The sequence below is a fragment of the Anabrus simplex genome, chromosome 4 (genome assembly GCF_040414725.1).
Source record: "Anabrus simplex isolate iqAnaSimp1 chromosome 4, ASM4041472v1, whole genome shotgun sequence".
NCBI classification, from domain to species: Eukaryota; Metazoa; Arthropoda; class Insecta; order Orthoptera; family Tettigoniidae; genus Anabrus; species Anabrus simplex.
Genome location: NC_090268.1, coordinates 452,298,949 through 452,320,526, shown reverse-complemented (window position 1 = coordinate 452,320,526; position 21,578 = coordinate 452,298,949). Strand labels below are relative to the sequence as shown.

General features: G+C 38.0%; 1 protein-coding gene across 1 annotated transcript in view; it reads right to left on the bottom strand.

Annotated features, from left to right (window-relative positions):
- BCAS2 (BCAS2 pre-mRNA processing factor) overlaps window positions 1-21,578 on the bottom strand; it is a 90,524-nt gene that overhangs the window by 9,833 nt on the left and 59,113 nt on the right. The window contains exon 4 of the mRNA XM_067146659.2: window positions 19,186-19,296. Coding sequence (XP_067002760.1) covers window positions 19,186-19,296 — 111 coding nt within the window. The remainder of the gene's footprint in view (window positions 1-19,185; window positions 19,297-21,578) is intronic.

Genomic DNA, 21,578 nt, shown 5'->3' with positions numbered 1-21,578 from the left:
TACGGTATATTCCACTGCTACATGGTACATAAAAATTTCAGAGTTTTCTCGACACGAGTAACGGAACACTTGTTCAGTCCTTTTGTTACTGTTATATACCAGTAGTGGACGCACACATTTTTCTGTCACTATTCTGCTGACTCTTTGTTCATGACCAGATTTCAGGATACGTTTTATAGCAAATACTACAGTGCGCACATCCGTCATGTCATTATATCCACCATTTAATCACACTGGACTAAATAGAGCTTCTGCTGCGTGTCCAGAAAATTTTCTAGTGAGAACATAAAAGAACCCATTTTGTAACTGATGAGACACATTTCACTATAGATTTCAAAGTTAGCAAGATAGCATCTGCTGTCTCATTAGTCACACACTTCAGTTTTGAACGTTTTGATTCCAACTAAATTATTTTAACGAAATCGGTCAAATCATCATTCAACCATTGTAGTAGTGAATATAAATGCACACAATCTGGATTGTTGTTTTGCCAAATGTGCCGAGTTCCGTCAATGACATCATGGAATGTGAAAAATGTGTAAATTGACTCTATGAAGTGCACCGTCCATTCCCCGTCTGAAAAATCTAAACTTGTGTTTATAAACGGGCATGGTTTTCTTTCATGAGGAACCGCTGGGGAAATATCTGTACAGTAGAACAGTCATTTTTTCCATATTCCTCTGTTCGATGTGTTTGTTCGTAATACTGAACAGGCTTGAATGTCAAATCTCTCTGGAGGCGATAAACTTCTTTCACATATTTGGAGGTGATGATGCCACTGCTGTCATTTCTCTGTCTAGGTATTGGGATCTCACATTTTTTATCAAATGGTAATAGTCAAAACCGAAAAGGAGTTTACGAATGGGATCACATGGATACAGGTTCTCACTTTTCCCCTCTCCAAAAGTTTAAACAGAGACATTGGTTGTAGGACTGTCAATCAACGGCATTAATCATTTCTGAACTAATAGGAATAGTATATAAGTAATAATAATAACAACGTAAACGTTTCCACCTTTTCAATACTAAAATATATTCACAAAATTATAAATTACACGGTACTAGTTTCGACCCATCTAGGGGTCATCATCAGCCGTATTGGAGCAAAGATCACTTTTGGCGAAATCCTAAGAAAATGTTATTTTAAAGAATAACAAGTGAAATGAGATGTTATTATGGTAATAGTTAATAATACAAGGAATATACATACTAAGAGGTTTTTAACAAAGAATAAAGTATAAATGGGGTGTTGTAAAAATTATAATCATGGAAATCAGTAAGTTCTTGTATTGAAATGACATATATAAAATTATATATGGCTTAGGAAGAGGGCTTAAGGTGGGGCTGAAGGGTGCAGGAGAAAGTGTAATTGTCTTGGAAAAGTACCTTTGAATAAATTTAGGATTGAGTTTAGGTTGGCTGCATTATTGTTTCTGAGGAAAGTGATAAATAGATCGAAGAGTATGTTGGGTTTCTCTGAGATTTCATTGAGATTGTGACTGGCATTAAAGTATTGGTCTAGGTCAGGGATGGCGAACCTATGCCACGCGTGTCACTAGGTGACACGCGGACACGATTTCGGTGGCACGCCACATGAACATAATATTTTATATATACGTCTCGTACTACAGACAGTGCATATCTTACAGTGTTTCACGTGTAAGAAATAAATATCGAAAATATAAATACTAGTTTCATTCGGACGTGCAATATGGCAACACTGCTATACTGATAGGTCCGAAAGTCAAGTGAGATAGTGTCGTTTTCTAGTGGTTTTGTATACGGACATCGCAAATATGTTTTCGGTGCCGAAAAAAACAGAAACTGAACAAAGGTGGTGATCGTATTTTTCAAGAACACTGGCAAAGGGAATTCGGACTGTTAAAAAGATGTGTTGCCTGTGTTCGAAAACAGTTGTATCCCCCATATTTAATGTAAAAGCGCAATTTTGAGACTGGTCATTCAAATGTTTGTTCCATTTCAAATGAAGAAAGAGGAGAGTTCATTTCACAAAATATCCAACATTACACAAACTAGTTCTTTTGTATCAACTTTCCGGCCCAGGAATAATATCAGTGCGGCTTTTTCTATCTGTCTCACTGCATAGTACAACATGCATGGGAAACAGATTTCTGACGGTGAGTTGTTGAAAGATAATTTCTTATTGACGTCCGACACATCATTTGAAAACTTCCCTAACAAACAACTAATAACTAACAAGATTAAAGGAATCCCAGCTAGCTGAACTGCTGTCAAGGATAGAATAATAAAAATGGGTGAAGAAGTTTCGGAGCAGTTGAAAGCTAATTTGGATAACTCCCGCATATATGCAGTATGTTTTGATGAAAGCATGAATAGCTGGTTCTTTTTTAGATTTCCTTATGGAAATGTGATGAGGGAGAAATTAGTTTAATTGTTGAGAGAAAAACTACAACATGGGAAGATAATGAGCCAATGGAGGAAGTATTTACAAGATATATTTCACCCGTTATGCAAATATTTATAATAAATAAATGACTCAATAAATGAATAAATAATAAATAAATAAATAAATAAATAAATAAATAAATAAATAAATAAATAAATAAATAACGTATTATGAAACATAATCGGGAAATTGAAAGGAAGTTGTGAGGGGGGGGTGTAGGTTGTAGACATCTCGTAATGGAAATGGAAAACAACAAGTGGCACAGTCAACAGATGAGAATAATAAACCAGAGTTAAAATGGCACACTGGGTGGAAAAGGTTCGCCATCCCTGGTCTAGGTGTATGTAGTAATTTTCCATTATGTTGAGTAAAGGGCCCTTGTTTGCTAATACGAGGATGTCCATGTCTTATTCAATATTGGTGAAATTATGGTTATAATCTTGCATGTGTTGGCCGATAGCTGAAAACCTGTTGTGTTTTATTGCGTTAGTGTGCTCGTGGTATCTGATAATGAAATTTCTCCCGGTTTGCCCGATGTAGGTTTTTTTTACAGGTGGTACATTTGATCCTATAAACTCCTGATTTTAAAAAACTGCTGGTCTTGTTGATGTGTGAAGTATTGTATAAAACATTCATGTTCTTATTGTTGGTTTTGGTTTTAACGCCTTGTTTCTTAAAGATGTTGGTTAACTTGTAGATATCATTGTTGAACGTGAAGGTGGAAAATGTTAGAGGTTTGGTTATTTCTTTTTTGAGGGTAGTTTATGGGCGATGTTTGTGTTTCAAAACCAACAATAAGAACATGAACGTTTTATACAATACTTCACACATCAACAAGACCAGCAGTTTTTTAAAATCAGGAGTTTATAGGATCAAATGTACCACCTGTTAAAAAAACCTACATCGGGCAAACCGGGAGAAACTTCATTATCAGATACCACGAGCACACTAACGCAATAAAATACAACAGGTTTTCAGCCATCGGCCAACACATGCAAGATTATAACCATAATTTCACCAATATTGAACAAGACATGGACATCCTCGTATTAGCAAACAAGGGCCCTTTACTCAACATAATGGAAAATTACTACATACACCTAGACCAATACTTTAATGCCAGTCACAATCTCAATGAAATCTCAGAGAAACCCAACATACTCTTCGATCTATTTACCACTTTCCTCAGGAACAATAATGCAGCCAACCTAAACTCAATCCTAAATTTAATCAAAGGTAATTTTCCAAGACAATTACACTTTCTCCCGCACCCTTCAGCCCCACCTTAAGCCCTCTTCCTAAGCCATATATAATTTTATATATGTCATTTCAATACAAGAACTTACTGATTTCCATGATTATAATTTTTACAACACCCCATTTATACTTTATTCTTTGTTAAAAACCTCTTAGTATGTATATTCCTTGTATTATTAACTATTACCATAATAACATCTCATTTCACTTGTTATTCTTTAAAATAACATTTTCTTAGGATTTCGCCAAAAGTGATCTTTGCTCCAATATGGCTGATGATGACCCCTAGATGGGTCGAAACTAGTACCGTGTAATTTATAATTTTGTGAATATATTTTAGTATTGAAAAGGTGGAAACGTTTACGTTGTTATTATTATTACTTATATATTATTCTCAGTTCAATACGGACCAAAAACATGAAATTCATAACCATTACTAATAGGAATAGATCGGAATCTTGTAAGCCTTTAATGAGGAAGCAGGCAGCAGGAATAGGGAACTTTCTGAAAGTCAGTTTACAACAAAACACAACCGTTTATCTAATCTAATTCCCTCCAAGGGAATTTAGAATTTTCCATTCGGAATTGCTAGGCGGGCAATAATTCCATTGTGGAGATTTATCTCCCGTATGCAGTTATCAGACTGTGCCTCTTATAAGGGCTTCTGATAAGTTCACCTGCATACACCCCAGCGTCAGTGGGTAGGGTCTGACACATCCCACTCTGATGAGACTAGTGTCAGACCTAAGACGAAACACTGGTTAATAGAGCAAACACCTGAAAAGCCTTACATCTGGTATGTTTTTGAGATTTTTGACATGCTCTATTGGTGAAAAATATCTAATTCCCTCTATGGGAATTTAGTATTTTCCACATACCACTCAGTCTAGCAGCTCGTTTCCAGTTCTTGAATCAAGTAATCCTGGTGAGGGTCCAATACACTGGAACCATATTGTAGTTAGGGTCTTACCAGAGACTTATAAGCCCTCTCCTTTACAACTTTACTACAACCCGTAAACACCCTCATAACCATGTGCAAAGATCTGTATCCTTTATTTACAATTCCATTTATGTGATTACCCCAATGATGATCTTTCCTTATATTAACACCCAGATACTTTCAATGATCCCCAAAAGGAACTTTCACCCCATCAACGCAGTAATTTAAACTGAGAGGACTTTTCCTACTTGTGAAACTCTCAACCTGACTTTTAACCCCGTTTATCAACATACCATAGCTTGCTGTCCATCTCATAATATTATCGAGGTCATTTTGCAGTTGCTCACACTCTTGTAACTTATTTATTACGCTATAGAGAATAACATCATCCGCAAAAAGCCTTACCTCCGATTCTACTACTTTACTCGCATCATTTGTATATATATACGGAAACATAAAGGCCTTGAGGAGTTCCCCTCTTAATTATTTCAGGGTCAGATAAAGTTTCACCTACTCTAATTCTCTGAGATCTATTTTCTAGAAATAAAGCCACCCATTCAGTCACTCTTTTGTCTAGTCCAATTGCACTCAGTTTTGCCCATGATCCACCGTATCAAATGCGGTCAATGGTACATTTTAAAATGCATACCATCTTTAATGTGAAATAATCAATAGTGATATGGCAGGGGTGGCCACTAACTAATTGTGGGAGCAGCAAAATTAGGAGACAAAATTGGGAGCATGTTTAGAAAATGTTTCATAAAATGGAGACAGGTTTTTCATTTTATAACAAATCAAGGAATTTTTATTTCCTACACTACACAGAACATTATTGTTCAAGTACACACCAAGGTATGAGATTTTACTTCTGAGAAGTGCTTATTCGAGTGTTCAGTTTTTGCTGTTAGTTTTTGAAGTCCGGCTGATAACTGATAAGCGCAGTTTGCACAAGTTCACTTAAATGTTCATTAGTTAGTTCAGACAGATATTTAGATTTAATAAATTTAAGCGCTGAGTACAGTGATTCATACACATAAGTAATCGCAATGATTGAGGTAAGTCTCTTGGTACACTCTTTTGTTAGTAGATATTTTTCTTCTGGAACATTCTTCCAAAATTCTATGGTAGAAACGCCACTTCGTTTAAATCCTTTTAGTCCTTCGTCCTCTTGCAGTTCTAGTAGCTCCAACTCTACAGCTTCTGTATCCTTTGTTATTGGTGAAATGAAATGTCGTATGGTTTTTAGTGCCGGGATATCCCAGAACGGGTTCGGCTCGCCAGGTGCAGGTCTTTCTATTTGACTGCCGTAGGTGACCTGTGCGTCATGATGAGGATGAAATGATGATGAAGACAACACATACACCCAGTCCCCGTGTCATTGGAATTAACCAATTAAGGTTAAAATCCCCGACCCTTAAATATTAAATATTACGGGCAAATATACGCTGGCGTCAACAACAATTGCCCAGCATTTTGGAATGTTTTTTTCTTTTTCTTTTATATTCATTAATGTAATCTTTTTCATATTCTTGTACCTCATATTAACGTGTTATTCTACTTATGCATCAAACTCTGACTACAGCTTTAAGCCATCAACTGCCACTCATAATTATAAGATACCTCCATTTTTAAGTGCACCACCTAAGAACCTACTATTTTAATATCATTTAAACGTATTGTATATTTTTAATGAAATAATTTTATATGCTTTCCACTATGTATTTAAAATTTAATATTGACTAAGGCTTCAAGCCATCTTCTGTAATACTGTACCATTCTATGACGTCTTTTTCATCAAGTGAACAACACGTTTTCATTACTACAATAGAGTTTTAGTTATTTCATGAACATTTGTATAATAGCTGAAGAATGTTTGGAAACATTGTCTGACAGAAACAATAAGGTTTTGATTAGTGACTGAAGATGCCTCAAAATATGAGGCGAAACATGTCTCACTTTTGAAAAATGTTGAAAGTTAAATGTCAATATCTTATATTGTATTGAATAGATGGAAATAAAATTTTAAATATTTTCCTATATACTTAATCCCCGACCCTGCCGGGAATCGGACCTGGGACCCTCTGAACCGAAGGCCAGTACGCTGACCGTTCAGCCAACGAGTCGGACTTTGTTATTGGTGATGAAACAGGACAGCCATCACCCACAACATCAACAGCAAAAGGATTTTCGAGCAATTAAAATTAAGGTTTAAGTGATCTTAAATCATTAAATCTGCCATTGATTTCTTCAGCAAGGCCAGACATTTTACTCATGTAATCTTCAGTTTCCACCTGAACGTCAGGAAGGCTTTCAGTAATTTTTTTCAAACATTTGAAGTGAGAAAATGTTTTAGTCTGAAGGTCTTTCCCAAATAGCTTTAACTTGCTATGAAAGCTAAGTACAGTTTGGGCCAAATAAGAAGTAATTTTTTTTCTTCCTTGTAAAGTTATGTTTAGCCGTATTAAATTCTGGACCACATCTGTAAAAAAAAAGCCAAAACTAACAACCATGGGGTCATTAAGTTCAGGAAATGATTTTCCTTTTTTTCTTCCATAAACTATTTGATTGGATCAAGTAATTCAAAAAATATGCCAAAAACATTGCTTACAGATACCCACCTTACTAAGCAGTACCAATATACATCATCAGGAAGCTTGACATTGTTCATATTTTCTATAGAAATTTGAACTGTCGGCGTGTTTTGGAACATGAGCGAATACAGTTCACAATCTTTAGAACTACCTGCATAATATGCGGGTACTCAAAATATTTTGCTGCTAAATGTTCTCTGTGAATAATACATTGTGCAGGTAGGAAATCAGGAACTGATGTGTCAGCCTTTATAAGCCCAATAAGCCTTGTTTCGTGCCAGTCATAGATTGTGCACCATCGATAGCAATGCTGACAATATTACCGATAGGGACCAAGTTTTTCTGTAAAACACCATCCAGGGCTTTAATGTCGCAACCACAAGTAGTATCCTTCAAAGTAACCAGGTCTAAAAGTTCTTCCACCCCCTGCAAGTCCCTTGACCCATACCTCACAAATATGGCTAGTTGTGGTTTATCTTTGTTATCAGTAGACTCGTCAAGAGCCAGACTTGCTGCTGAGCACTTGCTTAGATCTTTTTTTTAAATATTAAAATACCCACACTAATAACAGAAACTCGCCTCTCTATTGTGTGTCTAGCAGCGGGCATTTCGTTGATCAGTTTCTGCAGTTTCTTATTTTCGGGTTCTAAAACAGAAATAACTTGTGCCATGTTGTTCTTAACACTAGAACGGCCAAACATTCCTCATACCTATAAAGGCCGCAGGCGGTCATTTGACCGCTGCCGCTTACTGACATATCTAGCATCCAGGATCTGGGAAACATGCGAATGTTCAATAATTTATTCTAAAACAACATAGTTAACCATTGGGATGTATTATATACAGGTTAATCCATTGTTAAATATTAATTTTTCTTATTCTCTCACTTCTAGTAGGTAGCAATGACATTTTTTTGCGGACTTGCTATTGAATGCCTTTGTGAAAATTTATGATAAAAATAACAGTCTCTATTTGTTTACAATCCTATTTGGGCACTAGACAAGCAATTTATGCATGTTATTACCTTACACGAACATTTTCCACAGACTACTTTGTTGCACGAAGAACATGTGTCAGAGGTTTTGTTCTGTTTACAATTGGAGTTCACTTGACATTGTCGTCGCTTACGACTGGCACATTGAACCTGAATCTGAGGCTCAGGCTGAAGTGTAGGGAGTCCACTCAACTGGGATCTTGTGTTCACAAAATCAGATCTTAGTTCTTGTATTACTTCAAGAATATAATCACGTCGAGAGATTCTCTGTCCCGTAACTTCCTTGTATTCCATGAATTTATTGCTGATAAATCAAGCTCTAGTGGTGTATTTACGCACCATTTGATCAGCTACATCCACACACTACTTAGTTCCGTTATAAAATTCAGTAGTACTAGGGAGCTTCTTGTTATCTTCACTGACTTGAATGCTCGGATGTAGAGTGCTTAGCAGAAGCACATTCTTCTTCACTTTTCCTTGATATACTGTGAGAGTAGTGTGATCTTCCTTCTGAAGTACGACAGTCTCGTACAGATTCATACGTAGGGCTTTGACTGACTCCAGGATTTCCTGCCTCACTTGATAGGTTGTTCCAACAATACTAGTTTTCTTCCCTTTCAGTCTCTCAGCTAACTTTACCGATGTAAAGAAGTTATCAGTGGTCGAGTCACGTCCTTCATGAGGTATGGGTCCATAAGTTTCATGACATTTTCAGGCAGTGACTCATTGGTATGTCGCATTTCGTCTTTCCCAAGATAAGGAAACCCACTGCACACAAACTTAGAATCAACGTCTGCCAGTAGCCAGAATTTTATGCCAAATTTATCTGGCTTGTTGGCCACGTACTGCGCGAATCTGCACCCAGCTTTGCTGAGGAAGAGTTGTTCATCAGCTGTGACGTTCACTCCTGATTTATAGCACGCATAACAATTCTCAATAAGTCTGTTTGAAATAGCTGACGCCAAAGCAAATTTATCTGTCTGCAAATTCGTGGATCTAGTTTTACGGAGGTCAAAGCGCAAATACCTTAGAATTTCTTTGAACCTGTTTCTTGCCATAGTGTTAGTGAAAACAGGGGGACCCCGTAAAGAAGACCACATATGATCTACAGCTAGACTATGGTTCATTCTACATTAAGAAAACAGTATTGCTCTTATGACAACAGGGTTGCTATATCGAACGTCTCTGCGCAACACTATCACGGGGTAACGGCGGCATATACATCTGTGAAATTGAATATTTAACTTCAAGATAACAAGCGGAATGAATTAAGTTGAAATTTTTTTGTATGAAGTAAAGGGGACGGTGAGTTTACAGGGGCTATTTTTGGTTTGTACAGAATCAGAGGTTAACTACGGCACATCAGAAACCTTAGCATTGAAGTGAACCGGCGGAGAAAATATACAAATACTATTTTTATGGGCTCGAAGGGTGAATGATACATTTAATTGCATTTAATACATATCCCCAGACGGGCTGAGTGGCTCAGACTGTTGAGGCGCTGGCCTTCTGACTCCAACCAGGCAGGTTCGATCCAGGCTCAGTCCGGTGGTATTTGAAGGTGCTCAAATACGTTAGCCCCGTATCGGTAGATTTACTGGCACGTAAAAGAACTCCTGCGGGACTAAATTCCGGCACCTCAGCGTTTCCAAATTCCGTAAAAGTAGTTAATGGGACATAAAGCAGCAATTATTATTAAATTTCCCCAGGCAACGCGGGGTTCTACTGTGCTGTCGTATCGCTTAACAAAAGACAATAGTAAAAATTAAAAGCGGTTTTAAAGAAAACAGCGGTAAATTAAATGCACTTAAGAAAGAACAGCTAAATAACAAAAGCAAGCACAAACAAAACACATGGCAAATTTTTGTATCGGTACAAGTTATGCCATGATTTTTCATTGCACACCACAGCATCAAAATCTTCAGTAACAAATTCTGTACAGTACGAAAATAACAGAACACACACAAATACTATGCAATATACAACCAAAGTAAAATGTCTGCCATTAGACAACTTTATGGTACTCACCGAATGTTACGTCCTTACCGCTGCAGGTTGAAGTCCTCTAACAATATGAATCGGACGAAGATTCACTGCCGACAGCAATGATGAAGGGCTCCATTTCGTCCTGGATCAAATCAGATTTCCACATGTCCACTTCAATATTTTTCACGTGTTTCACGTAGTTCGCCCAGTTTTCAGTAAACACGCATAGGAAACCTTAATCGATGAGTCTTTCCATCTCCCTTGTTTTGAACGTGGTGTTGTTCATAGCAACATAGTGCTTCACTTGCGCCCAAACAAGTTCAATAGGATTCAGCTCACAATGGTATGGTGGTAAACGAAGAACCGTGACACCACTTTCTCTTGCCATTTCATCGATTCTGTGGCAATCGTATTTCCATCGCACACTGTTTACGAGGGCCATAAGTCTGTTTTCAGCATGTTCTCATCATACACTACACCACGTTCTCGAAGCCATGACCTCATGTTCTTTTTTTTCCATGCCTTCGTAGGCAGAGCTTTCTTGCGGCTATGATAGGAGGCATTGTCAAGAACAATAACAGAGTTTGGCGGCAGGTTCGGTAGTAGACGTTCTTTAAAATACTCCTGATAACAATCGCCGTCCATTTCGTCGTGAGCATCTGTGGTATTCTTCTTACACTGAAACACGTACTTCGCCCCTGGCATGAACCCATTCTCGTTACCGGCATGAACTAACGCGAACCGTGGACTACGACCTGTAGGTGACTTCAGACCGCAAGATAGTCCTGACAGAAAAACATCCCGTGGAGTTGAAATGGTCTTATCTTTCCATTCTTTCCCAACAGTGTGCCCTGTGTTAACCCACGACTCATCAGTGTAAAATATGTTCCTTCCCTCGTCTCGATATTTCTTAATTGTTGACAGATACTTGTGATGCCAAGATATAATGTCCTCTCTTTCCGTCAAACGAGCTGAATTTCCTTTCCTTTCGTACTGGAAACCCATGTCTCTCAACAAACGATACAAAGTTGTTCTTTTGAACTCGGGAAGGTCTTTATCATTCTTCACAGACTGTAGGACTTGCAAGGTTGGAGGTTGGTTTCAAAGGAAAAACTCATGCACCTTACGCCTTACACCACTGCGAACAAAATCACTGAACTTGACTGACCTCCTATCTTTCCGTGGTGTTTTACGTTCTCTTGTTTTAATCGGAGAAGCCAAAGGTCTTGTAGTGGCTGCTGATCGCACTTTATAAACAGTCCTCTCAGAAATGCCTGTTGCTTCAGCAGTTTCTTTAACCACCCAGCTGAGACTTTTATCTGGATTCTTTCGAGAAAGGTAATTAAGTACGTTAAGCACAGTTTGCTTTTGTTTCTTCTTCAGTACCTCTCCCTGTTTATTTTTATGGACATTCTCACCCATAAAGCAAATAAATCACTATTAATGATCACTATCAATGTTAAAAGAAAGAAATCGCACACGTAGGCTAATCACATAACACTCACTCAAAAGAATACGATTAGGCCTCTACACTGATATAAAGGCTGAAAAACACACGCAACAAATAAATACCGTAAACGACATCTCTAAAAAAGAAATCACGGTGTTAATGTTAAAAGAAAGAGATCATACAAATAGGCACACGAGACAAGTATGCACTGATTTACAGCCTAAAAACACACATGCAATAAAGAACTTTACAGAAGTGATCTGCCTGCGGTTCACAGATGCTTGTACCAGAGCAACATAGAAAGCAAATGAAGCGGTGGCTGTTCCCGCCATTGTACTTCCTCCCTACAAATGTATTTATAAAAAATAAAATGTTATATAATTATTTTAATATCTCACGGGCAAAAATGGCTCATCTTTTTTATCTATCTTTCTTCTTCTTCTTCTTCTTTTATGACCACATAGGATCACTTTAGTCAGTCCGTCGTTCAGGTCTCTTTGAAGGGATTGTTCGGGCTTTGCGGTCCTCCCAGTACTTCTTCAGACGCTCCGATCTTCGTGCCCTTTCCTCAGTTGAAAATGTGCGTGTTGTTGGTTTGTTTTGTGTAAGGGTAAAGCGGAGGTTTGTATTCTTGAGTTTTGTATTCAATTTTATCTTATTTTTGGTGTCTTCTGTTGTAAGGCCTATTTCCTTCAGATCCTCTCTTACTTCTCTGATCCATTTACATCCTGTTGTGGTATTTTTTGAGACGAGATTGTGTTGTACTAGTTGTTTCAGAAGTCTCGAGTCCTGCATCCTCATGATATGTCCAAAGAATCCCAGTCTCCTCTTACGCATAGTATCTGTAATGGGTTCTAGCTCTTTGTACACGACTTTGTTAGGTATTAACCGCCACTGTCCATCTTTCTGATATTTTTTGTTGATACAGGTTCTTCCAATCCTCCTTTCAATTTTCTGAAGTCTGTCAGTCTTTGATTGTTTATTCAGGTAAAAGAGTGTTTCTGCTGCATATGTAGCTTCCGGTTTTATAACTGTGTTGTAGTGTTTTATTTTTGCATTTATTGATAGACATTTCTTTTTGTAGATATCCCATGTTAATTTTTGTGCTTTAGCTAATCTATTTGTTCTTACTTGGATTGAGATTTTTTCATTTAAGTTATGTGTTATTACTTCTCCAAGATATTTAAACTGAGTTACTATTTTGATTTTATTACCATTTATGGTGACTTCTTTTAGCTGTGTTGGTTTTTGGGGCATAATTTCTGTTTTTTCAAATGATATTTTGAGGCCAATTTTATTTGCAATGTTTTGAAGTTCTGATATCTGGGTTTTTGCTTCTTTTATGTCCACTGCTAGTAATGCTAAATCGTCAGCAAAACCCAGGCAATTTGTTTTGATTTTTCGGCCAATCTTTATTTTGGGGGGACATTTTCTAAACCATTCCCTCATTACCATTTCTAGAGCACAGTTAAATAATAGTGGTGAGAGCCCATCTCCCTGCCGTAGTCCAGTTTTAATTTCAAATGTCTCTGATGTTTCACCCCTAAACTTCACTTTTGACTTGGTATTGGTGAGAGTCAATTTTATCATGTTTATTAATTTGGGGTGTAGTCCAAAGTGTCTTAAAATTTTAAACAGAGATTCTCTATGGATGCAATCATAAGCTTTCTTGAAATCTACAAATGTTATCACCATATCTCTGTTTCTTCTCCTGTTATAGTCCATTATCAACTTAAGACTCATGATCTGATCAGGACAGCTCCTCCAGGGTCTGAAACCTCCTTGATATTCTCCTAGTTCTTTCTCAAGTTGTAAACTTATCCTATTAAGGATGATTATTGAAAATATTTTGTATGTTATGTCTAGGAGCGAGATACCCCTGTAGTTATTAGGGTCGGTTTTGTCCCCTTTTTTGTGCAGAGGATGAATGAGGGCTGTTGTCCAGTGTTCTGGTAGTTCTTCTTTAATCCAGATAGAGACAAGTTGTTGATGGAGGGCAACTTTTGCCGAGGTTCCTGCATATTTCCAGATTTCCGCAAAGGTCTGATCTTCTCCTGGCGCTTTGTAGTTTTTTAATTTATTCAGAGCTTGGTAGACTTCCTTTATTGTGGGGGGATTGATGTTTTCTGGTGATGTTTTTATCGGGGTGTTGGTGTCCAAATGAAGGAGTTCTGTAGGTTCCTCACAATTTAAAAGCTTGTTGAAATGTTTAGCCAGAATTTCTGCGTTGTCTTTATTGTTATGGGCCAGCTTACCATCTTCATCCTTCATCAGTAGGGTCGGGGGTTCATATTTTTGGAGCTGTTTTCTGAAGGTTTTGTAGTAGTCCCTTGATTTAGTTTTACTGAACTGTTCTTCAATTAACTGCAGGGTGTCCTTATGATGTTGTCTTTTTATTCTTCTTAAGACTTGGGTAGTTTCTTTTCTCTGTTTTACTAGCTTTTGATAGGATATTTCTGTCTTTTGGGACTGATGTAATAGCCATGCCTGATGTCTTTTCTCCACTGCTTCATCACATTCACTGTTCCACCATTGGTGTTTTTTACGTGGTTTAATTGGAGCTAGGTCTTCTGCAATTTGTTTAAGGTTGTGTACTAAGTCTTCAAGTTTGTCTGTGATTTTTATTTTTTCAGTTGCTTTCTGATAATTTTTGTTGTTGATTAGCTGGGTAGGATCTATTTTTCTTTTAGTACTGTATACTATCCCTTAATCACTACAAATTATGGGTGTCTCAGAGGGGGTATGCTCACTCATTGTAGGTCCGTAAGAGCAATACTGTTTTCTTAACGTGGAATGAGCCATAGTAAGTTTATAAGCTCCACGGGTGTGTAACTTGGCAGGCAAAGTCCCACTGGGGCTGTAGTTTGGTTTGGTTTAGGAGTTTTTGTAAGATTATAATTATACATATTTAATTTTTGTGATTTTAGCCAAATTGTTGATGGTTTTCATTCATTCCCGGATTTTCCGTTTTCCCGTGTTGTACGTTTTATTTTCATGGTCCCTCGAAAAACGGAGAATCGAGGTTTCACTGTACAATCATCCCTTGGTCCCTCCTTTTAGTCGCCTCTTACGAAAGGCAGGGGATACCATGGATGTATTCTTTGCCTGCATCCCCCCAGCCACAGGGGTTTTTGGGTTTGGTCCGCGAGAGGTATTTTATTTCCCTCAAGTCCGCCGGCGAGCCGGTTAGGACCCCCCCATCTGCCACCACGGATGCACCACGTGGGAGTATCACCTCTCCCCCTGCTACGCCAACGTAGTAGGTTCGTGGCAGTGTTAAAAAACTTGAATTTGAACATGACTACTTCATCCTTTATTTCTTGTAACCCTTAATAAATGCTATGCATACTTTAAAAGGAACAATATGGCTTCATGAGCCAAAGATCTACAGTGGATCCAATCTTTAACATGAGACAGCTGATGGAAAAAAATTGGGAATATGGAAAGTATCAGGTCACAACTTTTATAGATATAAAAAAGGCATATGATAGTGTCCCCACAGAGAAGGTTTGGGAAACCACGGTTAAAAAGACTTTGAAGAGAAATGTTAGAAATGGTGCAAGCAATGTACAACTGTGGTAGCAGAGTACTGACCCCAGTTGGAAAGACAGAATTGTGTAGGAATAAGACTGAACTAAGAAAGAGAGCGTGCTGTCACCTCTTTTGTTTATTATGGTCACGGACAAAATTGTAAAGGAAACAAAGGAATAATATGGAGATGAGATGAAGATACTGCTATATGCGGATGATGTTATCTGGGGAAAGAACAGCAAAGAAGTGCAACAGCTAGATGTACTAAACGAAAATACTGAGAATTACGGCATTAAAATCAGAACAGAGAAAAGCAAGACTATGGTGACGTCGAGAGGGGAAAGGCAAGGAAAGGGCACTGTGAAAATTGGAAGTCAGAGTCTGGAAATTATGGACAGCTACTTTAAATACCTATGAAGTGAATTAATGCAAAATGCTAGGGTGGACATGGAGATTAGCAAGAGAGTACAGCAAGGTAATGCATTCTAACAAAGTGTAAGAAAACTTGTTTGGAGCAAAGCAGTACAAAGGAAACTTAACGAGATAACGTACAAAATGTACCATGTACTCTTACTGACTTATGCAGCTGAGGCTTGGACTTTGACTAGCAGGCAAGAGAGTAGAATTTAAGCCAGTGAGATGAAATTCCTAAGAAGTATGATAGGAAAGACAGAGTGAGAAATGAAGATGTTAGGAAGTTGGGATAGGATAGCTAAATGAGAGAGTTGAAAATAATAAACTAAGTTGGTTTGGACATGTTAAAGAGGATGGAGGAAAATAGAATTCCAAGACAGATGCTGGACGCAAAGTGCGAGGGCAAGAGAAGACCTAGAGCAAGATGGACTGAATCAGTGAAGAACGGCATAAGAAGATGAAATTCAGACAGGGACAAGATCGTAGAGGAATGAGGAAGATGGAGATACCCCGACCCGGATAAGGGGGAAATGCTGCACACTACCACCTCCTTTACACACACATGCCATGAAATAAATGGCAAGAAGTGTCCTGTGCAGCCGCTTACTAGTCTTATTGCAATCCATCGGGTTTTAAACTCTACTAAGACAGTTTTTGTTGAAAATGAAACAGTGGCATCCCATCACGTGAATTATCCCTGGATAATCAGTCTAACTGAGGAAGACAGAGCATGGATCCTCCTCCTTTTGGCTCTGTTTTACAGCTAGGTGCCGCGTTACATTGTATTAAGACAAACAAACACCCACCCGTTCCCCGAGCCAAAGGAATTTACTACGTGCAGTATTGGCTGGGGATCGAACCACAGACCCTCTGAACTGAAGGGCAGTATGCTGACTATCGAGTCAACGAAGATTAACCCATAGTGAAATATCGCCGTTATGGTGGCAACCATCCCCTCTCTGTAAAGAAGAGAAAGAAAGGAAGAGGACTGAGAGAAGATAAACCCACAAGTCACGCACTCAAAACATTCTTGCAGCTTTCACTCTCTGATCATTCTTGGTGTCTGCTCCTCTGTCAATCAGCTTCCAGCTTCTTCTAACAAGGTTCCTTATTACAAGTCAAAAATTCACTGCTACTGTTCACACTGTTACCTCTCGCCAGCACTTTAAACCTGCCGGCAGCCCTTCACAGTTACAATAGTTACAGGCAAATAAATTCGGGAACTAAGGGAGTTTCTTGTATTGAGGTCTAGCTGATAGGCTGAATGGTCAGTGTACAAGCCTTCATTTAAGAGGTTTCATTCCTGGCTGGGTCAGAGATTTTGGCCACGTTTGGTTTATTCTTCTGGTTGTGTGAATCACTACACATTTCCTCACCAACGGACAATTCACGTCACACTACCAACCAGCACAGGAACACGTAACAGTGAACACACAGTCAGGAAGGACAGGGCCAGTTTTACACGTGCACCCACGACCCCAGCAGGAAATGGGAAAAGAAGTGAAGAAGAAACAAAAAGTAGAAAATTCTCAATAAACACGGACATAGTCTCGGGCTCATCACCAAGGCGTTCATTGACAATACAAGTGTGATTTTTAAAATGAAAAGCATGTCCCTGTGGTGTTTCCACATAAAACTAGAGGTCCTGTGGCTACAATATTTATTTGCCTTTTTTTGCTGGCCCAGTTAAGGTTATGAAGCCTTATCTTACACTAACCCAAGTTTAACAACTACAGCAGAACCTCAATAATTCAAAATTGGTTAATTCAAAATCTCGCCTAATTCGAAGCAGCTCTCGTTCCCCAAAAATATGATGTACGGTTTTGCATGTTATTTAAATCATTTAATTCGAAATACGGATAATTCATAATTTGATGAACAATGTCCGTCACATTACCAAAATTCAGACTTTTAATTCAAAACTGCCTTTACATTTTGAAAAAAAAAAAAAAAAAAAGTATTTAACAGAGTAATTTAAATTTTAAATTTCTTCAAGTCATGAAAGAACGCGTCTTCCGGAGCGTGCAGGGGTAACTTTGCGCACTTTCAGCCACTTCGGCGTGTCTACAGTGTGCTTCATATCTGCTAAGTTCGAGGAATCAATTATTTTGTATTCGGCGTTTTAAGGAACGCCACAATATCACGTAGCAGGCAGCGTGCTGAGAGGTAGAATCTGCGAACACTGGCGATGATGACAGTTGGTGAAAAAGTGTGGCTTATAGCCTATAATAAATTCGTACGCAACAAACAATATTGTCTATGTCGATGAAACCGCATTGTTTGCTTTATTTTTTTAAATGCCGAGGCCAAACGGACTTCTGGTTTTAAAGGAGAGAATTGCCAGCCGGGATATGTACTGTGTTGCTATGCAGTGCATACGGAAGCGAGAGACTTCCTTCCCCCATCATAGGAAAGTTCGAAAAGCCACGACGTTTTAGGGGTGCCAGGAACTTTCCATGCAAGTACAAGGCATCCAAAATGCAAACAGTACAGTAATCCAAAAGATAAAACGTTTGCACAGGGTAGCCAGCATAACTTTTCCTCGCCTTTGAATAGTGTTTTTCTTCCTTTCACTACGTAAGGTTATGTTTACCATTGTTTTATCCAAGTGCATTATTTGAATAATGTAAATGCACCTTGTTGGATACTTTTTTGGAAATAGTTTTTCTTCCATGGCATTTGAGAGGTTTAAACTGCGAGTCAAGGTTAATTGAATGCAGTAACGCGGCTTAGAATATATTGTGACGTCACAAGGGTTGACATTTCCGAATTGCATGTTAGCGGTTAATTCGAAATAACGTAATTCGAAGTCCGATTTTTGCATTCTGACTTTGAATTAACGAGGTTTTACTGTATATTACATCAAACAGATACACTAGGAAATAATTTTAAGAAATGCTAAATAACTTAAAGGCAATAGTACTGAGTCACGTGGAACTTAAGGTTCTGAGGTATCATAATGGTATCAACAGTGATGTAAAACTGGAGATCCCATGGCTAAGATCATAATATCATCTGTCAGGTAAAACAAACTGAGTTTATGGCAACGATATCATCAGTTGTGTAAAATTGGAGGTCCCGTGGCTTCGATCAAAATATAAACAGTCACGTACAGTATAACACAAAGTTTCTCAGCTATCAATTCCTTCAATCATCGTTGATCTGCACTTGGGACCGTTGTCTAGGTGGCAGATTCCCTATCAATTGTTACAAATTTCATTGACAGTTAAAAAAAAAAAAAAAAAAAGGTCATTTAAGGTCAACCTAACCAATAATTGTTTTACCTATGATAAGTTACAATTGGTCAGTACATATTTCAACTGTTTACCTAAAATCATTTCAAAAAACTTGAAATTATATTGAACATGACACAAAGTTCCCCTATCTTGCCCTCTCTTAAAACCTTAAAAGGAAGTTAAGGTATGCAGAACCAATAACATCATTATCAATCATCACTGAACTAAAGCAATCATTACTGATCCATATTCACAATATAAAAAGACACAGGTAGAGACCGCGTGGTTATAATCACAATATGAACAGTCACCTTCAAGCCTATTTGCTCTGCACCTAATACTGCAAGCTGATTATTACCTTAAAGTTTGTAACTGCTTCTGTGACTGAGTCACCAACTGTACAATAATCTCCAGGTAGCTCTTCCAAGCTTCACAGCCGTACTCCACCATGAGTTCTAGGTTGCAGATTCTGGAACGAGACAAGAAGACAGAGTGACAAACCTTCTTGAGGGAAGGGATACAAGGGCTTATGGCAAAACAAGGAGGAGAAAGAGGGAGAAGAAGAAACAGCCGCTATCGTAACACTGCAGAAAGGCTTGAATTAACAGGTGCCCCTTGGTCACTCGAATCCATTTTTCCTATGTTATTCCCAATTTGGCAGTATTAAATCCAGCAGGCCATAGTACATGAGAGTGATGTTCGAATATCATTTACCAAAATAAAAATATAATTTTAAATTAAAAGAAAATTATACTGGAGAATGTCTTATTTTGTGTGGACGCTTAAGATGGCAGACAGAACATAAAGGTCTTATAGCGAGAATTCATAATGGCAAAAAATTTACTTGTAATAGAGGATTGTGGTTATATCCAATTTTTTATAAAAATAGGGGAAAACCCCATACACATTATAACTGGTATTAAACAGCTATAAGTTTCTTCAAAACTTGTGCCTTTGCTCATGATATCCACACTATGGCTTACTCATTTCTTATTTTTTAAATTCCTATACTACGTGAAAGTGTATGTTTAATTTCATTCTGTAAAAATTGTAGTATCACTCGAGAGGCCTCTGTGGCAAACGTTTCAGTTTTCTTCTTCAAACAGCATCACCTAACCTAACCGTATATGTATCATGAAAATTCATTTCAAGCGCATGTAGAGAAATAAAAACCTCCTCCCTACAAATTTACATAGGAAGAGCCTCTCCGAAATTTAACTAGATGCGAGAAAATATAAACTACGCTCTGAAATCAGTCATGGACTCTGCCACATTTTAGTGTATTACATTCTTACTTGATTTCAATATATGGCATTCAAATTAAGCGATCTTAACAAATTAACAAGTGCTATCAGCCATGTCATTTACGCATTTATTACGAAAACTTGGTATCCTCTTTCACTTTAAATTTTCTTTTAGAGAACAGCAGTGGCCGGATATTACTAATCAACTCCGACATCGCCTTCGAATGTCGATGAGAGAGCTTGCAACTGCATATAGCGAGAAAACAATACAGTTCGATGATCAATCGCATTTTGTGGCAAATGTTCCAGATTTGTTATTTAAACAGCGTCGCCTAACCTAACCATACTATATGTATCATGAAAACATACTCCAAGCACCAGTAGAGAGGCGATCTCTCGTTATAAATTAACATGGGAATAGACTCTCCAAAGTTTAATCAGATGCGAGAAAATATAAATCTCATTGTCACTTCAGTGTAGAGTATTAAAATTAAGCGATCATTTACTTAGCCTTTATTTCTAACGAGTTAACAACTGCTACTGACCATGTTATTTACGTATTCGTTACAAGAACATGTTCTCCCCTTTCATTTCTAAATTTCTTTACGGAACAGCAGTCGATGTGATAAGAGAACTAACAAGTGCATATAGGGAGAAAATGATACCGAAGGTCACATTTTGTGGCAAACACTTCAGTTTTCTTATACAGACAGCGTCATCTAACCTAACTTCAACCTCTTATGTACTATGAAAACAACATATCAAGCATCAGTAGAAAAGTGATCACATTCTCGCCATAAATTTACATGGGAACAGGCTTACCGACTCTTTTAAAATTGATTTTTTGTAATTTGTTTTACATCACACCAACGCAGATAGTTCTTCGGCAACAATGGAATAGGAAAGGCCTAGGTGTGGGAAGGAAGCGCTTGCCTGGTGTGAAAATGGCAAACCACGTAAAACCATCTTCAGGGCTACCGATAGCGGGCATCGAACTCACTATCTCCCGGATGCAAAATCACGGTTGCGCGCCCTTAACCGCACGGCCAACTTGCCAGGATTACCGAAATTCAACCAGACGTGAAGAAATATAATCTGACCTCTGAAATCAGTGATGTGCTGTGCCATATCTTGAGGTGTATCCATTCTTACTTAACCGCAGTATTTAGCATTAAAATGAAGCAATCACTTACTTTGGCCATTATTTTTAACGAGTTAACAACTGCCATCACACACATTATTTACGCATTCAGTGCGAAAACATGTTCTCGTCTCTCATTTTCATTTTTCTTTATGGAACAGTAGTCGACAGGTATTACTGACTCCGACATTGCCTTCGAATGTTATTTATAAGTTTCATTTCCGTATTGATGGATATTACTTTACAGAAAAACAGTATATATACAAATCTCCACCTTATCAATACAAATTTATTTTACATTAAGCAAGTAAGTATAGTCAAATAGTCAAGACTAGTTTCGACCCCTAGGGGGTCATCCTCAGTTGA